General features: G+C 48.7%; 1 protein-coding gene across 5 annotated transcripts in view; it reads right to left on the bottom strand.

Moving 5' to 3' along the window:
• LOC135905696 (uncharacterized) overlaps positions 1–21,557 on the bottom strand; it is a 70,605-nt gene that overhangs the window by 28,026 nt on the left and 21,022 nt on the right. For 2 of the 5 annotated variants that reach the window (XM_065436673.2, XM_065436672.2), the window contains 4 exons: positions 18,510–18,630; positions 16,069–16,242; positions 13,028–13,156; positions 9,499–10,502 (listed from right to left, as the gene is read on the bottom strand). The exons of 1 other annotated variant lie outside the window; for it this stretch is intronic. In XM_065436673.2, the coding sequence (XP_065292745.1) occupies positions 10,350–10,502; positions 13,028–13,156; positions 16,069–16,242; positions 18,510–18,630 (577 nt within the window). In that variant the 3' untranslated portion in view covers positions 9,499–10,349. Of the gene's footprint in view, positions 1–3,123; positions 3,215–3,854; positions 4,011–9,498; positions 10,503–13,027; positions 13,157–16,068; positions 16,243–18,509; positions 18,631–21,557 lie in introns of those variants that run through there. 2 more of the 5 variants (XM_065436674.2, XM_065436675.2) reach the window with 1 other exon arrangement.

Genomic DNA, 21,557 nt, shown 5'->3' with positions numbered 1-21,557 from the left:
GGTCAACACAACTCTCTTCCCGTGTTTTAACGTAACACATACCATTTTTCTTTCCATCGCTTGCTGCGCCGCCCTTAACTTGTTCTCAAGCTTTTTCATTAACCTCGAAGTTTCTGCCCCATGTGTTAGTACGGGTAGAATGCCATGATTGTATACACTTTTCAACGACAGCGGTAAGCTCCTGGTCATGATTTGGCAGTGCTTCCGTATGCGTTCTAACCTTATTTATTCTCCTGAAAGTTTCCTTATCGTGATCAGGATCCCTTGTGAGTTATTGACCTTGATAGACGAACTCCTGCACAGACTCTAGAAGCTCACTGTAAATCACGAATTTTCGCTTGCTTGAATTTTTCGCTTGATCACGGATCATGCCAGAGTATTGAACATTATCTTTTACTTCTGCATATTATTAATCCAACCGTTCTTTTACATTTTCTCAATTGAGGTTTTCAATAATTTGTCGCAATTCATGCACAGCATTGCTGAACAAGAAAATGTCATCTGCAAACCGAAGGTTGCTGATATATTCGCCGTTGATCCTCACTCCTAATCATTCCGAGTATAACAGCTTCAATACTTCTTGAATACTGGCTGATGCAGTTATGCGGAATATATAACTTGGACCACTGGGTATAAGCAGTAAAGCATGGGCCACGGGGTATGTGAATATGCTTGGGTAATCCTTCAGGATGGGCATCTACCACTGGGCCCGAACAGACACAGACAAACAGAGCAGGAGCAAAGAAGTGATGAAGCAAGCAACAGGAATTGAAGTCCGCTACACCGAAGGGAAGAAAGAAGCCTGCATCAAAGGTAGCCGATGTGTGGAGAATGAAGTAGAGGGAACGAAATGAGACCGGACCGTGCATAGAGCTAGGATTGTTTAGCTGTATAAAAGAGAAAGAGGAGTAAAGCGAAGACTTAGAGCGACAGAAAGCTGAGCTAGTTGGTAAGGATTACTTATGCAAAAAAGAGGTGAGGCGTGCAGACAGGACACAAGAGTAGAGAAGTGGACAACACGAACGAGATCGTGTTATCGTGTTGTCCACTTCTCTACTCTTGTGTCCTGTCTGCACGCCTCACCTTTTTTTTTGCATTATGGAAGCAAGGACGTTTGGTAACATATCGTCCTGCGACCAGAAGAGAGCGCAGTGAGTAATCACTTTTCAAGTCAGCTAGAGCTGAAAAGTGTAGCGTTAGAGAGAGAGAGGAAGAGATAGATTTTGAAGAGGAAGAGACGCTATTTTACAGTAGGTAGCGAACTGACATGTTGCAGAAGTGAGCCCCCTCTCATTAAAAAAAATTAAACACGAAGGTTTAGATATTGAGTGCACGTGCACAAATGAGGCGTCTCCTCACGTTTTTCCGCGGTAAAACCTACTTTTCTTTGCGCAACCACAGATGTCAAGATGCAACATCACGTGATCGATTGGCGTGTCAGTGCAGCATCCTGGGTTTTCAGGTCATCTCGCACTATCCTAAACGCACTTTACTGACCAGTGCTTTTTATTTGTCGTGAGAGAACATAATGGCTCATATCAAATTCTAGCGTCAACTTGCTCGAAAGTTCTTGTCGCACCATTTCGCCCTCATTATTATCTGGCATGAATACCTTACGTAATCATTTGAAATTCTATTTACAAATGATTGAGCGCAACGAGCAGCAAGTACAAAGGGTTGCGGGAGGATGTGTTACCGTGGCAGTATCAGGATGATCATTGTACAAACGATCAAGGAGGATCAAGGTGCGAACGCACATGAATTTCGAGGCAATGCGATCAATTTGGAGGCATTCATAATGAGGATGTGCTACGAAAAACAATACTGTTTCTGTGAAAGGTCTTTCCGGGAAAACAACAAGTGGAACGTCAAGGTGCACAGCCGCTGGTTTCTATTCGGATATTCCCACGCAGAGACTTTTCCAGGATTTAGAGTGAAGGTGCGCTGGGCACAGGATGCTGCTTGATAAATTTGTTTATTGTCTGAATCGACAACCATTGGATGCACAAAATAGTTATTTATAGTTGGTTATGCGAATCCAACGTTCGAAAGCGCTAAGATTGTGCTGCCAAAGACAAATGTCTTCACTTTTCCTCTGCGACGTTCTCGAGGAAAGTCTCGAGATCCATATATGTATATGGATCAACGAGAAAAAGGTGAATTAACCGAGGAACCCAGTTTTCGTTACGCACCCACAACCATATGAAGCCAACAGATAATGAAGCGAAGTTAAGCATAGGAGAAATTATTTGTTGGTTTACTTGAACTGCATAAATGATTAGGTAAAGGAGATTGACAGTGGACGGCAAAATAATCTTGCCACCGAGTGAAGCAAACCCACATGCACTCCGCATTGCGTGTGGATGCGTTGCTCTACCGACTGAGCTACGTCAGCAGCTGTTCCCACGTCCACATTCTTGAATATTTGTCTACGCGTACGGGAGTGTCAGCCAGCGCCACACATGGCCGTGGTGGCGGATGCTGTCATTAGAGACCTTTAGCGTGTCCGCTATTCCGGCTAACCGGGGCGGTTTGGGCGGATTACCGGATTGTCGGACGCGTAAACGTGAGCGGCCAGATTGGTGGCGGCAGCTGGTGGTGCAAAGGTCAACCACCTAAACACACAGCCAATTACTATATTCTTCTTAGCTGGGGTGCAAGTTTTCGAGAGCGGCATAGTTGTGAACGCAATTACGCCGCTGTTGAAAATTTGTATCAGCAGCGAAGCAGAATAAAGTAGGTTACTGCAATTTTAGCTCTGTGTTTCTCTGATTGAGCTATACAATACCAGACGGCAGCACCGCTCCGACCGCTCACGTTTACACCCCCGACCATCCGGTAATCCGCACAAACCGCCCCGGTTTGCCGGAATAGCGGACACGCTAAAGGTCTCTAATATCTGTTGGATTAAGAAAAAACATTATGGGTCTTTTCGTGCCAAGACTAACTCTTTAACATGCACCTAAACGATAGCACAGGAGCGTTTCTGCATTCCGCCATGATCGAAATGCTGTCAGAGACAACAGCCCCCCAAACGACTGGTAAACGCACTGAGCCATTTCTGCACACCCAAGTACAGTCAGAAGTTGCTCACTTCGCTTACAGAAACGTAACTACACTTACCCATTGCCAACCTTTCCGCGAGGCTGGCTCGTCGATGCCCGTCCATCGCGGCAAGAGGGAACTATTTCTCGTTGCTCGATCTGGGAACAATCTGAAATACGATAAGCCGCCATCAAGTCTGATTGCACGTTATCAAAGCACACCACACCGATACACAGCATGAAAATGTTCGTGTGCCCCGCTTTGACCAACTGCCCACCTAACTAAACATTTACACAAGCGTCGCATGCGAAGAGAGACACACATTCCAGACATAGGAAGGAAGGAAGGAAGTTAGATAGATAGATAGATAGATAGATAGATAGATAGATAGATAGATAGATAGATAGATAGATAGATAGATAGATAGATAGATAGATAGATAGATAGATAGATAGATAGATAGATAGATACGCCATAGATACGCAGGGGCGGCCACAAGCACCGTAGCGGAGGACTCCGGGCTGATTCTGATCACTCGGGCTTCACAAGCGTACAACCAACGCGGTACGCGCACATTTATGAATTTGGCCCCTCGCCTCACCAAGGTGTGGCCACCAGGAGCGGGAATCGAACCGGTGACCTCGTGCTTAGCAGCAATACGCCACAGTCACCAAGCCTTCGCGGGGTCATCTAAAGAAAACATTTCGGCGTTCTATATTTACTATGCTGACACAGTAATCGATATTGGTCCCGAGCTAAACCGGTCGCTGTAAACGTACAGCGCATAACGCTGAAACAAAGTAACGTACGCTTCGCAGCTCCTGGTACTTGCTCGTCGATGCGACTTGTATAGTTGGCACGCGAAACATGTGCCTATGGCAAGGCCTAAATGAAGAACTTGGCAGTTGAGCTATGCGGTCAGCCTAAAGGTTAGGCTAGCAAAATACTCTCGACCCGTAGGCTTCTTCTTCTTCTTCTTCTTCTTCCCCTGCTCGTGAAAACGAGATATTATCGAGTGCGCCACCGTTGCATGACTGCCATGATGATGATAACAGCCACGACCATGTCAAAGGCAGTAGGGCAAACTCATTTCCTGGAACTCGCCGTTAATCAGGCGGCGTTCGAAGCTCATTGGGCGAAATAACTAATGAAGCCATATTAACGAAAATTTTGGCCGAAACTATAGATGATTGTCAAAGCTGGTAATAGCTTTGTTACTTGAACTGCTGGGTTCCAGTCATCCCACGGTTCACAGAAAGCATCATGCGCGCAATTTGATTATAGAAGTGTGTTTCGACAGGGAATCGGGCGACAAGAATAAAGAAATTTACATAATATCGACACGTCGAGCAACAGCTGGATAACATTTATTTTGAAAGCCATTGTTTGTCCAGGGAAACTTTGAATAAAAATCATAGTTTACTGCTTTTGCTTGATCCAAATCTAGAACAAACCTTCGAAGATCACAAAGAAACGTTCATGGGTTAACTGCTGCACTATTACGTTTGAATTTAAATGTGCCAATATGCGAAAGAGAGCAATCGAAAACTCCAGGGCGAAGCTAAACACTTGGAAATAGGTATGAACTGTTGACACAGAAGAGCGCCTAACTGGGCGCTCTTTTGTGGCAAACACTTGCCTTAAACCGAGCGATGCGCTCTCTTCACGCAGATATTCCAGGCACGCAGGAGTTACGGCCGGATCCGTCGTCGAAAGGCACTGATGCTCTTCAACGTCCACCTTGGGGACGTCAGGAAGAAATGCGACTCCGACGCTTTCAACATCCTCAAATGGCTCTGCCAGGACACTTGGCACATTCGCCTAACTGGGCGCATGTGCAATACATTTTCAGTGGCAGTAACCCGCTGCCAAATGTTTAACGCTATTGTTGGACGGCGACTCTCCGATGGGAATATGTTCACTTGGCGGGTCTTGGCGTGCAGCATCGGATCGCGCAGTGCTCTGTTGGGCCCGCTGTTCAATTAAAAAAAGACGCCGGCCTAATTCTACGTGCGCTTTATTGCGTTTTGTGTTTAAGGTTTACCAGCACATCAGCTCGGTAAATCGAAGATGAGCAGGCCAACGGCGGCACTAACACCACGGCGTAGAACATTTCCATCCCCCCCTGCTCCAGCACCCCGCTCCTTAAACAATCATTGTAAACTAATCACGTACTCTACAACAACAACAACAAAAATATCAGGGGCGATTTAGCGGTAAATGCAAGAAACGCTTCAGTATTACACCTCGCCTCTTTGAGGTCCGGCATTCACGATTTAAAGCACGTTCGCCACGCGTTTTTCAGGAGTTCGAACGACAGCGTCCTACCTCCTCGAGGAGTCGCACCATGATGTACACTTTTCACCAGGTTCCCTTGTAGTCCTTGGTACCCTTCCCGTCGATTTTGGCTGTCGGAAAATTCCTTCCTTGCTACAAGGGCCCTTACCGCGTCTTACGTCAAGCCACCGATGTCGCCTATGAGATCGTCCCCGTCAGCTCCACCATGTCATCTGGCCTCACCTCGCCTGATGTCTTTCATATCGCACGGCTACTACCTTACCGCGCTCTTCCTGACGGTCCCGTTTGACACACCAGGACGGTGCTTTTCCCGCCGGGGGTCGTGTTACGATGAGGCGATGAAGAGAACGACGACGTTCCTGAAGACGACGAAAAGTGGACACAGCGTGGCTGGACTCTTCTGCCTCGGGGAACGCTTGCTCTTCGAAATATATTGTAAATAGTTTTATACGCGTGACACGGAGGTCGCAGGGAACAAAGAGGCGGACAGGATAGCTCGAAAGTGCACTAAGTACCGAGCGTCCAACGTCGACAGCCTTGAGGAACCCACGCCTGTAGACCGAGAGTACTCGACCATTTTAGACAATTACACAGGCAGCAGGAAGCGGTACCCCCCGCCGCACAAGTGCCTTAGCAGGTGGTAGTGCCGATTTACGCTCGAGCCGCCCATCGCCGCAAGCCGCACCGCACGCTTGCGGTCGCGTGAAAAATTGCACGTATCCAGCACTTGTGCACAAATTACCATTTACACTATGTGCACAGTGTATACCTTACACATTGTAAACCGAAATTAGTGCACAAGTGTTTGATACGGGCAATCTTTCGCGCGACCGCACGCGTGCGGTGCGGCTTGCGGCGACGGGCGGCTCGAGCGTAAATCGGCCCTTAGGCCGCTCATCTCTCGAACATGCAGAATGGGCGGTGTAGGGCTTCATGATTGTTTAGTATATACTTTCGCAGTGCCGTGAGTTTCCCACGTGTTTTATGAATAGGGAGGCGTCCGCTCCCAAGCGCGTCCGGGCAGCAACCGTTTCTGTATTTGAGGGGTCGGACGGCCCGCGTGGGTCCCGGCGCAGATCGGCTTTTACCGGGCAACGAGGCGGCCGACGCTCTCGCTAAGGAGGCTCACTCCGATTCCTTCCCCATCGCCACCTCCGTCACCCCTTTCGACGTGATCAAGACGGCGAAAAAAAAAAAACCGCTTTATGAAGTGGCACCGGAAGTTTTTCAAGTTGCTCTTGAATTTTCTCATTAACACTTTTCATCGAATTAAAATGTCTGAGAAGTTGATTAATTATTAAGACTAATTGTGTACTTAGGCGAATGCAAAAAATAATCTGAGTATCTCCAAGAGAGGGCAAACAACATTACCTTGGCTTTGTCCTGGCATTTGCGTGTGTATATATATATATATATATATATATATATATATATATATTGTGACGAAGAAGATCGGCAGGCTGAAAAGCCCCGTTGCCATCGCGTGGCACGTACCCAGTTCGTTCGCTGGCTGCGCCCTACCTGCTGGTGCTGAGTTTGTCGCTGCTGCTCTAGGATAGGATAGGAATAAACTTTATTTGTCCAATGGTTGTTGATGTTGGTGCCCGGGGCTAGACTGCCAGGGGTCCATCGCCCGAGGAAAATCTTTCGAGATCCTCGGCAACGACCCTGGCCCGCTGGACGGCCCACTCCTGGTCTTCGGGTGTCTCGCTGAGGAGGGCGGCTTGCCATCTCTCAGTGAGGCGCCCCGCTTCAGAGGGTTCTGCTGTTGTATTCCCCCTTCCTCTTTGTCCTTGTTCCACGTGGCGTCGGCATTCCCAAAGCACATGGGCCATATCGGCCCGTTCCTGCTCGCACCACGGGCAGCCGGGCGACGGGTGCAGCGCGGGCCACAGGCGGTGCAGATGGTATGGGTTGGTGAAAGTGCCCGTCTGCAACCGTCTCAGGTCGACCGCCTGGGATCTGTCTAGGCGCCCGTGTGGTTGCGGATATTTTCTTCGTTCTTTCCTATAGTGACCAAGCACCTCAAGGTACGTTGCCGGAAACTCCTTGACATCGCAGTCGGCGTCCTCGTGATCCCCAGCTCCGTCCGCCGCGATTTGTGTTGTATTGGTAACAACAGCGGCCGCGCCAGACGGGGTGGCAGCCGCCGTCGCCGTCACTCCTCCGCTGGGGTCCCGCACAACAACGGCAGCGGCTGCCCTCTGGGTGACCGCGTCGCGGCGGGTAAGCTGCCTCGCGACGAGGTGGGCGCGCTCGTTGTGGTTGGGTGGAGTGTCGTTGCGTCTTCGGCCGTTAGCATTGTTGGTGTCATTATTGTCGTGGCTGTTGTTGTTACTGCCAAGCTCCCCGACGTGCGCGGGAAGCTTTACAATTGGTGGAGGTGCGGGGTAGACCACGGTAGTCACCGGGGCAGCGGGTTGTGGTTGAAGTGGTCCTTCTTCCGGCATTATGAAGACGGCTGCAGTGTCCGATTACGAAGTTCCAGAATTCTGGTTGTAATTCTGGTTGTATATATATATAAGGTGGCCCGTTTGGTTGACCGAAGATATCGTGGGCAACCGAATACCTGACTTCATGAACTCGCGAAAATAGGTTGAAGACGGGAGTGCAGCAGTAACTATATTCAATAATAATAAATAGGTCACAAATGTTAAAGCCTCCCTATTGTTTAAATATACCTTATATGAACCGTAATTTTACCAAATTTAAAGTAGGTATAACGCTAAGTCCTCTCAGGACACTTGGAAACATAGCGGATACCGGCCATATATCATTTTCGAGCACTTAAGAATTTTTTACAACGCCCTTCTGAAACTTGTAAAACTGCCACTTTTGAAACTGTGCCCACATATCGCTCATAAACTTCCCCCAACTTCCTTGAAATGTCGCATTTCTGGCACTTTGAGTTCTTTCACCACGTTGGGCAAACTTCCTTCGTTGTTCGTAAAATACGCGTTAGTGCTGGAACACTTATGAAATTAATTTGCTGATAATTCCGTAATTGACCTACACGCTTCAGATTTTCTGTGCATGCTCATTTATTAGAAAGTTCATCGGGGAATCACCGAGGTATGCAATGCGTACCGAAGTGGCGAGGCAAGGAGGTCGAAGCGACGACGAGCCGACCGAGGTACGCGCGGCCGTGGGGTGCCATGCCAAGCGGACTACCGCTGAGCGGGCCAGCGAGACCGAGCGGACTACCGCTGAGCGGGCCACCGAGACCGAGCGGACTACCGCTGAGCGGGCCACCGAGACCGAGCGGACTACCGCTGAGCGGGCCACCGAGACCGAGCGGACTACCGCTGAGCGGGCCACCGAGACCGAGCGGACTACCGCTGAGCGGGCCACCGAAACCGAGCGGACTACCGCTGAGCGGGCCACCGAGACCGAGCGGACTACCTGAGCGGGCCACCGAGACCGAGCGGACTACCGCTGAGCGGGCCACCGAGATCGAGTGGACTACCGCTGAGCGGGCCACCGAGACTGAGCGGCGGCTGATTCGAGGACCACCACGTGCGGGACGCGGACGCGTAAACGCTCAAATGCAGTTCAGTCCGAACACGGAATTCTCGGTGCGGCGCGTAGCGTCCGCGATTGCCTCCGGTTCCGATCGTGTACGTACGTGGCCAGGGTGAAGCGGGTCACGGATGTGGCGGTCCTCGTAAAGCTCTCTGGAAACTTAGGTCCTCGAGTGAGCGTTTTCCCGGGAGGTGGATGGTTCGTTCGGGCGTTGCGCAACATTTGGTACCGGTATACCGGTACATTTACCGGTATACCAGTATTGATTGATTGATTGATACGGTACGAAATGTATTGGCACTGGTATACCGGTACGGTACATACCGGTACCGGTATACCAGTACCAATACATTTCGTACCATATCAATCAATCAATCAATCAATCAATCAATCAATCATTTATTTCCAAAAGAACATCGCCGTACTTCGTCACTGCCACACAAAAAACTCTTGTAGAACTCCCCATGCCAGGATCGTTGCAAAAGCCACGAGGTGCGGTCGCAAGAAAGGCGTGGACAAGTTGAATGAATAATCCATATCCCACCCGGCGTCACTCGGGTTAGAGCAGCGCCCACATTGATGCGTTGTACTACACATCCGAATGACAAGCTGTAGCTGCTTGAAATGCTCCCAAGCGTTTCGGTGCATTATACTGAGTGTTTGCACGAAGACTTTAAAAATGGCCGTTTTGAAAGAATTTGACGGTTTCTTCGGATACGCAGCATTGGCGGCGCCGACCATGGAGTGACGGCTGGTACGTGGTGATTAGTCACTTACCAAAAGATCACTAAAGTTTTACACTTTTCGTTTCCGCGGGGTCATTGTAAATGGGACATTGTAGCAAGCTCTCCGTAAAAACCATATGAAATTTTGGATCATGAGCCTATTGACATCAAAAGTTTGCAAGTTAATTGAATTGTTGTTAATTAGCGACTAATTATCACCTATCATCCGTCACCTCATGGTCGCCACCACTGACAGCATGTCGCCAAAGGAACCATCCTTTTATTTCAGAATGGCTATTTAGAAACACCCAGTATAATGTACTGCAGCATTATATTGCGCAACAGAGTACTGAGTTACCTCATTAGAAAGCTTCGTCAATTAGTTTTAATACTCTCCAATAAGGAACTCTGGCGCACCGCAAACAAGTTAATCTCAAATATCCAAACATCCGTGTTATCGAAGTGTGACCAGGTTGTGTGCACAAATATGTTTATTGGGCACACAGATATCGCCAGACAGCGCAAGAGCGATAAATTCAAGAGTGCACTTCGCTAAAAGCGAAAAAACAACAACGTGACAACATACACACATTAATGACAGTTATAGTAAAACAGCTTTCGCCGAGACGCCGGCTTTTCCCGCTAGGAGACATATAGAAGTATCTGTGGCCGTCGTCACAAATGTGTAGCGTATGAGGTGACGTCGCGGTCGCATCCACGATTGATGCTAACTAGAAGTTCCATTGAGGTCACGGTGTCCTAGCAAGACGAACGGTCCTTAATTTGCTGACAGACCTTCGCGAGGGCGTCGAACGGTCCGGTGCAATCCCTGGTGTGGTCCCCGAGGTGAACGTTGTACAACAGCCACGCCATACGGTTGCGGAAGCCTGCACCGGTGGCCATTCGTTGATACTGGGTGAAAAAAAAATCAATCCAGGAAGGTGGTCACGCCAGAAAATTTTGGCCAATGTAGATTAAAATGAAAAGAAACAAGTGGCAGTTTCGCTCGAAGAGAGATACACAAACTTTAATGGCGTGCGGGAGATATTAGCTGACTGATCGCTTGGCATGCTACCTCGGGCGCTGGCTCATAATTACGGTATGCACAGCGGGCGCAAACAGCACACAAAGTCGCAGATCTTGCTTTCACACTGAAAGGGATAGCAAGGTTTAGTGCACAGCACCCAAGTTCTTCAGTTGCAGTGCAGCACGTGAAGCGGGATATGTTCCTTACAATACGTTACAGGAGGGCCCGCTCTGCCTACGCTCCTCCCGGCCGTGAGCATTAACGTTCGCATAAACTCCGAATGAATGAGTTGCAATAAGAAATCGGTGGAACAACGCATCGTTATTCATCGGTCGGCGACCGGTAAACCTACCACCAAATCCTCCCCCATTCCTCCGGACAGCGCGCGGTGTCTCTCCGCCCCCCTTGACAGTAGAGGGCATCGATGTCCTCCTCGCCTGCTGCTCCGTACAAGGCGAAGACAACCGCGGATACACACGGTTGCAATACAGCGTCCGCCAAAGGCGTCTGCTACGGCGTCCGCCATTCGCGTGCCCAACGCCGTTGTAGACGCCGCGGTTGCCTCCACTCTGTACGGAGCGGCGGGCGAGGAGGACATCGAGTCATCCTAATTGAAAGGAACTCTTTGTGCCAGACCTTGTGGTGGGGCGTATATGGGCAAAAAGTGTTGGCAACTTGACAGCGATACCAAGGCCTAGCGTTGTGCTTGAACGGCTCGGAGGATGTTCTAAAATTTATGCGGGCGCTGCATGCATGCTGGCCGCGACGCTGCACGCAAGGCGAATTCTGCTGCATGAAGAAGGAACAGCGCCCTGGCCATGATACCAGGCGTCTCATAACGCTGACCGGGCGAGGAGTGCATCCAGTGTTGTGAGGTGGTCGCGCACCTCGATGGCCCGAGATGGGACCGACCCGAAACTGTCAGCGTTAATCAGCTGTACGTCCCCGGGAGAATGTTATAATGTTAGCTTGACTTTTTAAATGTCCGTTTCTCTCAGACTAGCGCAGACACACAGCACCTCGCTAGGAAGGCTATAATGTGCTCGTTTTGCAAACCAGTTCTGCGGAAGCCAGCAAGGTGGAGGAAGAATCATGGAAGGCGAATTTTTTCAAATGTGTTTAGCTTTCCTTGGGAACTAAACACTGATGATTTTTTCGCGTCTACCTGTATTCGTGGGTCGTGGATCCTGAAGATAGTGCAAGCCCAACACAGCGGTATACCGCATGGTGGTGCGGTATACCGCCGCGCAGTAGCGGCTTTGGTGACCCAAAATACCGCGTCCAAAGGAAACGCGCACGGTTTAGCCAAAGCAAGCAATCCGCTTTTAAGATACCTGTATACCCAAGATTTCCGATTATCTTGGTCCTAAGTAAACCCACCCCGCTGTAGCCACTTCAAGCTGCATACGTATAGATTCCGTAAAGTACCAATCTGTGGCTTCTGTGTTGAATTTTTTCTTTCGAGTCGGTGCTGCTGTCCCTGTTGCGACGGCGCATGCGCGAAGCGAGCGCAGTGTGTCGGAGGTCGCGTGATCTGCTGCGGTTCGCGAACGCGACACCCGACGTTCAGCAGCTATTAAGGCGAGACGGCTGCACGGAGCCTCGATGAGCACTGCGAGCTCTCGCGCGCCCAGTGTTGGAAGCCAGGCCACCTGACGAGTTTCGGAGGCGCGGAGCAGCGAAAATAGCAGAGGGAGCGGCAGCACGGAACGTTCCCTTTGGGGAAACGTATGCGCGCTCCCCGCGAGCGTAGTGACATCGAGCGCTTGCGCAAGGTCAGCGAGTGTTAGCGCAAGGTCATCGAGTGCTCGCGTATGGTCATCGAGTGAACTCACCAAGCGTGTTTGGTTAATACGTTTACTGCAAGTTGTTATCCTTCCGTGAAAGCTGCCAGCTATGTAGTTCGAGTAATGTTGTTATAGCCGTTACTATATCGTACCAGAACCACGCTGAATGGCCGCATTCCCAAACACCCCGGCCAAAGGTCCGAACGGTATAGTTAACGGCAACAGTTGAGGCGCCAGCCGGGCTTCGTCGGCTTCTCTTCGGCGCCTCTCTCAACGTATTCTTGTATTCTGAGTCATGATATCTACATTTCCTGAACAACGCAATGCCTCGGCTATTCTTGCCACTGCGGTGTCTCGCCTTGAACAGCGCGACCCCAATGTGCGGGGCTACACGCGCGCTCAGGCTGCGGAGTTTCACAAACGCGGTGGTTGTAGCTTTCGCTTGCCGTCTGTTATATACCCGTTTGCAAGCAGGACAAGAATTGAAGTTTCGTTCGTTCGTTCATCCATTTTCCTTCAACTGTTCGTGTCAGGCATGTCACAATGTTTCTTCGTCACATGAAATCATCTCCCGGTGGCGATGAATTCTATAATATGTGCTAGACGTCTCCAGCTGGACCTACCTTGTTGCTGAAAGTCGAGAGTATCTCCGCCAAGAAGACTTTCTTCTTGGATGGCGTCGACGCATATCCGGCGACAGCAACGGGGTTGCCATCGCGACTGATCGGCGTGGATTGACCGTGCGCGCAAAGCTGGAAGAAAAGGTGTTTCGTGATTCGCTGCCACGTTGAATTCGTGCCACAGCTAATTACAACTGTCATACAGTAAACTTGTATATCCGGTGACGTAGCTTTTGCCTCTGAGAAAGGTATAATTGCCACGTTTCCTCGTACAACCATGTAGAGAGATTTAAAATTGGGGACGCATGACTCTGGGCCCCTACGCCGCGTTGGGTACAGCTGCTCTTGGGCTTAGAGAAGCAGCAGAGTTTGAGAATTGGGTCAAACGCAGACAGCGTTGGGTCGAGCGCTCGGGACGCCACAGCGGGGAAAATCGGAAGGTGCTTGAAAGCAAGAAAAAATAAAGAATAAAAGTTTTTATTACAAGTGAATACGAACAGAATGCATGTTAGAGTAAAAAGGGGGCGAACAATAACGTGTAATGAACGTAATCACTGTGCTGGTACTACGAATTAACTCTGTTGCTTTAAGCTAAGCAATGCCGCAAGGGCGACGCAAGACGGCTTGTGGACCCACGCTAGTTTTCGACTTTTGGGTCTTGTACGTAGTTAATGCTTACTGCTGTATGAGTCGTTTTTCAGTTCAGGGCGAACGTTGCACGCACAGGGTCTCGCTTAGCTATATGCAAAACTAAATCTGTCACTTTTACTCATCTCAGTCATCTGTCGTCGGCGGTGGTTTGGAGATGATCATTCAACAGGTCGTTAAGGTTACCTGGACGCAGTTCACACACTCTGATGCAACAGTTGGGCTGCGATACATTTACCACGTGTTTCACTTGTGTGCTTCAGTGCAGGAAACGACGTTTTGTTCAGAAAGTAAGTGGAACGACAGTGCATGTTTACCGCAAGTTTGATGGCGTACATCTCCTAAATCATGTAGTCCACACAATCCATTTCAAGTGGATATGCCTTGCAGTCTCATCCGCTAAAATTTGTAGATTGCGATATGTGCCATAATTAGCTAAAACTTAATTAGGTATATTTTTAATTAGTCGATTATGCATTTCAATTTTTGGGCAAGTAATGTCCGCCTCTTCGAGTAGATCAGCTCATGGACTACAATTACGCTATCTGCCACAGATAATTTTTTTTCAGTGTTCGCTGAAATAGCCTGCATATACATTGAATGAATGAATGAATGCACGAATGCACGAATGAATGAATGAATGAATGAATGAATGAATGAATGAATGAATGAATGAATGAATGAATAGGCCCGGTGGCTCGGTAGCTTTGGAGTCGCGCTGCTACGCCCTAGGGTGCGGGATCAAATCCCATCCAAGGCGGCCGCATTTCGAGGGGGGCGAAATGCAAAAAAACACACTGGCCTCCCTCTTCCTCTACTGTGAAGAGGGGTGCAAGCGAAGCCCGGGATCCCCCCGGTTCTTCGTTGTCGTGACGCGTTGCATTCGCGCGCACTCACGGCGACGTCAGCACGTCGAGGACGAGCCCTTTCTCGGAACAGTTCCCGGCGGCGTTCATCAAACGCAGCCTGTTCTTCGGCCGAACGCAAGACGCGCGGCCGACCCGTCGCAGCTCCGATAGTGTTCTGACGCGAGAAACACTCGCTCCTCTCGCGCTACCTAGACACGCGACTCCTATTGGCGGAGAGAATGACGTCAGTAGCGCGGTGGCGCAGCAGGATTCTCCGTTCAGTGGGTCTATTGCTTGTTTTTTTTTACATATGTAGCAATTTCTGCCCCTGCGCAACTGTGAAGGCAGCTGTTTTTTTGATCACCACATGGCCGGCGCAGGCTAGCGTGTACAAGCTTCGCTTGAAAAACGACCGTATACCATGCACTGGGTGCACGTTAACGAACCACAGGTGGTCAAAATTAACCCGGAGTCTCCCGCTACGTCGTGCCTCATAATCATATCGTGGTACTGAGATGTAAAATACCAGAATAAAAGAAATTAATGAATACATCATTTATTGACAGGATGGCTCGTTAGCCTAAGTGGAGAAGGGAATGACAGGAGTGTAAACAGTATAAATAAATAAATAAATAAATAAATAAAATAAACGTGCAGGATACAAAAATTCAAAAAATAGCGCAAAGGGAGAGGGGAGGACAACCGACCATGCAGTATGAAATCTTGCGCAACATTCCCATTTCTTTTGTCAATTCGTAGCGCGCTAGGAGACGTTCCCAGGTCTCTACGGAGTGTCAGAAAATTTGGTATAGTGGAGCCGTAATGTGCGGACGTGGCAGGTTGAATCACCGGGGCCATAACCAAGATCAGCAAGACCGGTGGTGACAGATGATTACGTGAAGCCTGACGCGCTATAAATTTTCCTTTCTGTAAAGTAAAAAAAAAGAGAAAAAGTTTTAGACGGATTATGCCCCGGGTCTTTTTTTTTCGCTTATGTATTGTTTTGTCGGTTCTAAATCAGTGCCTGTGCCTTCTGCTGCTGCCCTCAGACCGGGTTTAAGGCCCGTCAAGTTGCTGCGAGCAACTTTTTCCTTAAATCCCCCATAAATTGTACGTTTATGGAAATAAAGGCATTTGTATTTGTATTTGGTCACCCGTCCAGGCCAGCACATGTTCGGAGCGTATAGTCGGGCGTTTCAACAAAAGCTCAGGGTGCTTTAATGCTGGATACGCCTTCGCGAGATGTCGCCCCGAGCGCTGCTGCTCAGGTGGCCCTTTATCAACATGCTCGGCCTATTTTTATGTCCACTGCCGCACAATTAGGGGCCTCTCTCTCTCCTGCCTTCTCCCAGTAATCCTCAAACACCCCCGTCTTACGCGAGCTGGTTCCAGCTAGGCTGGAATCAGCAGGATAGCCCTTGATAGAGCGATCTAGATTACAACCGCCCCGCAGTTTCTTACGCACCACATGCTGGGTACTTCCTGTTTCTTCCGGCTAGTGTTCGCCCTGTTTGTGCTGTGTTCGCACCGGCGGGGTGATCAACTTACCACGTCGAGGCTGGTCATGCTTGCGTCGACGCATGGAGCGTACGGGATGTCCTGCTCGGTCTGGGCGTCGTTACGCAGGTAGTATAGCAGCGTTCCGAGCTCGAGTGAGAGACCCACCACCGCCATTTGGTTCTCGTACGGGTACCAGGGCGCCACCAGCTCGGACTGGTTCATCTACGCGCGCGAAAATAACCGAAAGGCGCATGTACAATCAATCAATCAATCAATCAATCAATCAATCAATCAATCAATCAATCAATCAATCAATCAATCAATCAATCAATCAATCAATCAAACTAAATCAATCAAATCAATCAATCAACCAATCAATCAATCGATCGATCGATCTCTGCAAAAGGAGGTTCGAAGGTAACAAACCGCAGGTGGGACATCACATATTTTTGCAGTAAAAAAGTACTATGAGTGAAGAAGTACAAAGAAAGGGTCGACCACGTGTCGACGCTAAAGAAGACAAGGTCGACGTACAGGTTGGTTCAAATGATTCGATGAGTAAATGTTGATTATATTTCTCCAGTCTGTCTCGTTTTCATATTCATTATTAGTTAATTTCATATCCTATTAGTATCGTATTTACCGTACAATTACATCAAACTTTTCTTTATATTTGGCACTCGTCGACGCTGTTTTTTTTCCGTAAGTGTTTACAAGATAGCGTGATCCCAGATACGCCAAAACCGTGCGAAGTCAGCAAAGGAGACCTTGTTTTTAAAAGCATGCAAACTATACGCGCGCGGCGAAAGTATGGGGCACATACGGGAACATCCGGGATATCCCGCGCCCGCGTATAAGTTAGCACATACCTAGCAGATTGCACTAGTAGTAAGATAACACGCACTCTGTTGGCCTTGAGTTTATCACGGCAAATTATAAAACCTATTTATTACATCCTTAGTTGCTGGCTATTGCTACGCGTTCTCGGTATGAAGAGGTGTCATCTGCTACCATTTTATCGTTCATACGGCGTCTATATATGAACTAGAAAGTATTGTTCTTCCGCAAAAACCTCAAACAGCTATAATCACTGAGAATTGATTACACAGAGACACATGGGACCCTGAGATAGTTCCACCTGGATATATAGTGCCCTTCTGAAAAGGAAGCTTTAGCTCGGGATCTCCTATCTCAATGCAAGTAAAAAGAGTATTTGCTTTTCTCGGCAACCACTGCACCAAATTTGGCGAGGTTTGTTGGATTTAAAAGAACTAAAAATCTAGTGACTGTTGGTTTCAAAGTTTTCATTTCGAGGTTTCGAGGTTGTCAATTTCTTATAAAAATTGGTAAAAATAAATAAAATGTCAGAAAACGAAACTATCAAGTTTACAACTCTGTAACGCAGCAATGAAAAATATCAGAATTTTGTGAATTACACATAATAAGACATCTAAAGCGGACTAAATTGATATGTTACACATGAATCTAAAAAAATTGTCATTTGGAAATACAGCTTTTTCAGAACCCTTATGCACAACGTAACAAATTCACGTAAGATATAAACTGACATATAGAATTTGTCCGCTTTGAATGGTCTAATGGATGACCTTAACAGAACCACAATCTCTGTTCTTGATGCAGAGCTATTAATTTGTAAACTTCGTGCTTCTATTCTTTTTGAAACTAGCAAAATTTTGAAAATCTTTTCAACCAAATTCCGGCCTTAAAACAAAATTACGCTTTCAATTGTCACTAGAATTTAACTTTCTCAAACGCAACTAATTTCATTAAAATCAGTCCAGGGGTTATCACAGGAAAACATGTTTGTGTTTTACATGTATTTGAATAGGCCGCGTCGGAGTTGGGCTCAAGCTAATTTCTTAAAGAAATTCTCGCCGTGGAGGGGTTGCCATTCAGTATGAAGAAACATTCCATATTATCAGGCTCCCTGATATTCCCGGCTCAGAGTGTGTAATTGGAAAAATTTGCCGCAATGAATTTAGTTTGGTGATAGGTGAATTTTGCTGCCCACCAAATGACAATTGAATGCCGTGCTGTCAATGAAAAATTTGTGCGAAATTGAAAGAAATTTATAGCCGACATGTTTACAGTTAGGTGCTTATTGCTCGTTTGCTTTTAGGCTTGCTGATGAAGAAAGCACGCGATAAACGGAAAATGCCACGTGACTCGTCCGCCCGCATCAAAAGCAGCGCCTTCAAACAAGCTTTTAAAACAAGAATTTTAAAGCAGTTAGTCCCAGAGCTGGCGCTTTATTTGGTGCGGTCCGACCGCTAAAGCGCGGCGCTAGAGATCGTACCGAGCGCTGTGGAACGCTAGGCCTGACGCGTCGCTGGGACGATAATGGCCTCAGAGACTCGGACGTGCCACTGCGCGCGCCGCCCAATCTCGGAGGCCATTGTGCGTGTGTGCCGTGAGTACATCGTTGGATCTGCTAAACGCGTCGCAGAATGTTCGAGTCCGCGACTTACCAGGCCAATGAACTTCGGGTTCGGAGAGTAAAGAGCCGTCGGAGGCACGGCGTAGCACTCGGACTCGCTCCTCGCTTGAACAGCCGAGGAAATGGCGATCACGGTGTCGACCTTGTAAGTGCTGCAAAAGATATAGAGCACCGTTCATTCGCCACCGTAAAGAACCCCAGCTGTTATCAATGTATACGGACGCGGTTGTTTTGCAACGACTCCGTTTACAGCCAAGCAGCGTGGAGATGTTCCACCACGTTCTTTTTATGCGAAGCATATTAACGTAGGTTTCGGGCCTTCGCGCGACGCCCGGCGGTGGCCACCATTGACCCTGAAGTGGGGTCACGTGAAATGACGTCACAGCGGCTGCAGATGGGGCCTCATATCGCGCCGTCGGTCGCCTCCCGGCGGTGGCCACCATTGACCCTGAAGTGAGATCACATGATGTGACGTCACGTGATGACGTCAAAGCGGCTGCAGATGGGGCCTCATATCGCGGCGTCAGACGTCGCCCGGCGGAGGCCTCCACGCTTCGGTTCGCGCCGTCGCGCGCGACGCGGCGGCGGCGCCACCATCGCTGCATCACGTGATATGTGACGTCATGCCAGGGATGAAGCGGCGCGCGCCCGCCGTCGCGTCAGTCTCTGTGCCCGCAACCGCGCCAGCGTCTTTGCGCCGGGCGTGTATGCGGTCAAGATGCCTCCAAACGCTAAGGATACGCTAAGATTAAGCCCAGTGGATGCTTCTTCTGGGCTTAACCTTGATAAGCCTCCAATTTTTTTTTTTTGCGCGGTGGTGTGGCAGCGGTGTCGGTATCGAAGACACACAGTCGCATTGTATACAGAGTTTAAGCCGGCGCAGAGGAGCATACACAAGGCTCAGAGGAGCACGTTGTGTACGTGGCGGTTGGTATAAGGGAGGTTGAAGCTCGGACACGAGGAAGCGTTTGAAAAGTCTTGGGTACGGCCAATGAATTGCGCCGAATAGTGGAAGCAGCTTGCAAGGTTTTGGGTGGGTTTACGGCTGCAGCTTGGCCGCATTTCACGTACGAGTTACTCGGATTTCAATACAACGGAGAAGCTTTTTATGAAAATGTAACGTACTTCCTTTTTTTCTGCGTCGTCATTAACTCCAGGAATCAGCAACCTTTCCTACCACAAGTAAGTTTGTGTTCTCAAAGTCCCAAAACACGAATTTCAATGAGCACGTAAATGGGCAATGTATAATAAAGCCCTCAATAAAATTTTATTGCCAAGCCATTAGAAGTACAACTGTCTATATCTTGTATCAGTAGTGCCTTCTTTTTCCTATTGTGAAGTTTCATAAAGCATGTAACGCTACAGCGCCAGCCTAACACACTTAACAAACCAAGGCCCAAACGGCCAAAACATGTTCTTTCGACGTTTACGATGCCGTCGCTTTCTCGCCAGGGCTTCGGCGCCACACCGCGACACAAGCATCGTCCCAGTCGCTGGCCCAGCGCGCTATCGCCACTTCGAGCAACATAACAAAGGCAGAGAGCTATGCGTTGTACTGTCCCACTGCAGGTTGCAGCATTTGCGCTTGGAGCGAAACGAAAACTGCCAAAAAATAGTTGTAGACTAGTTCGCCACTCAATAGAACGTCAGTACGAAACCTGTACTTCCCATCATTCCCATGATGGTTGAACAATCGCAGCACCATAATCTGAAACTCTATGTGTAGCTGCGCTCCGTCACGCTTTCCGTCTGAGAAGATGCTGTCTTTTCGCACACGGCCCTTGTCTGCGCAGGAAAGTTCTTGAGACGTTTTATGTTTAGACTCTGCTTCTTTTGGGATGCAATGTAGGCTTTATTTAAATATTAGATTCTGGCGTGTTACGTGCTACAATCACGATCTGATTATAAGGAATGCCGTAGTGGGGTACGCCGGATTAATCAAGACCACCTGTGGTTCTTTAACGTGGAGCCAATGGATGCTACAGGAGCGTTCTTGCATTTCCCTTCCATCGTAACGCGGCTGCTGTGGACGAGATTTGATCCGCGGACCCCTTGCTTAGCAGAGTAACGGCCGGCAAAGCGATTAAGCAAACACGGCGGGTTTTCTGTAATCACTTACCTAGCCAATATTTCACGCTGTCGAATCCTACGATGTATCGGCGACATAATGCAGGTTCATGAGGGCGTTTCTATAGCCAATGTAATTAAATGGCTATCATGTTGCGCTGCTAAACTCTAGGTCCTGGGTTCGATGCCGCCCGTGGCGGCCGCATTTCGGCCGTGACGAAATACGGAAACGCTAGTGTGTTCCGATTTAGGTGCACGTTAAAGATCACCAGGTGGCCGAAATTACTCTCTAGTGTCGCCCATCACGGCGTCCCTCATAATTAGATATCGGGGTGCCGGCACGTGAAACCCCAGAATTTAATTTACGTTTTGATCACGGCAGATGCTAAATCGCAGCCCACAGGTACATCATCATGGGGGCACCTATCTTCACTTTTCTAGGGACCCACCTGCTATCACAGAAAATGCCTTTTTTTTTCGAACAGAACTCCTATTTTCCCGGATCCCAACGCTAAAGAAACAGGATACGTCGCAAACGGCCCATCAAGTGGCCTGCAGGCATTACGAAGCTCCGCCTCCAAAGTGAAAAAAAAGTGTTCACACAAACCATAGGCATCACCCCTAAGCCGGAACGTGTAGAGGGAAGGCGAATACACAAAACACCATGTCTCGACAATGACAGCGAGTGAATCAATACCGTAGATTATTTTCTACCCGGAAATTGCCTTCGCCGCTGGAACGCGGCCATCAGAAAGACTGGATGTAGTAAGTAAAATGCGGTCACACTGATTAGTGGCAGGCTTTTTGTCAATCGAGCGATGAAAGAGGTCCGATCATATGGTTGCCACTTCGTGGGAGAACCGTCGAATCTCAGGAGACTGAGCTTCGGTACCCCGATTCATACCCGCTCTTGCGTGCACGGGTAACAGTGGGTTTGCGGAGTAAGTTTGTGCTGACGGTATGTGTGCCTCGTAGCCATTTGCTGCACTGTTTCCAAGCAATGCTAATGGAA

Source organism: Dermacentor albipictus, chromosome 7 (genome assembly GCF_038994185.2).
Source record: "Dermacentor albipictus isolate Rhodes 1998 colony chromosome 7, USDA_Dalb.pri_finalv2, whole genome shotgun sequence".
Classification (NCBI taxonomy): domain Eukaryota; kingdom Metazoa; phylum Arthropoda; class Arachnida; order Ixodida; family Ixodidae; genus Dermacentor; species Dermacentor albipictus.
This window is presented reverse-complemented; position numbering and strand designations above follow the sequence as displayed.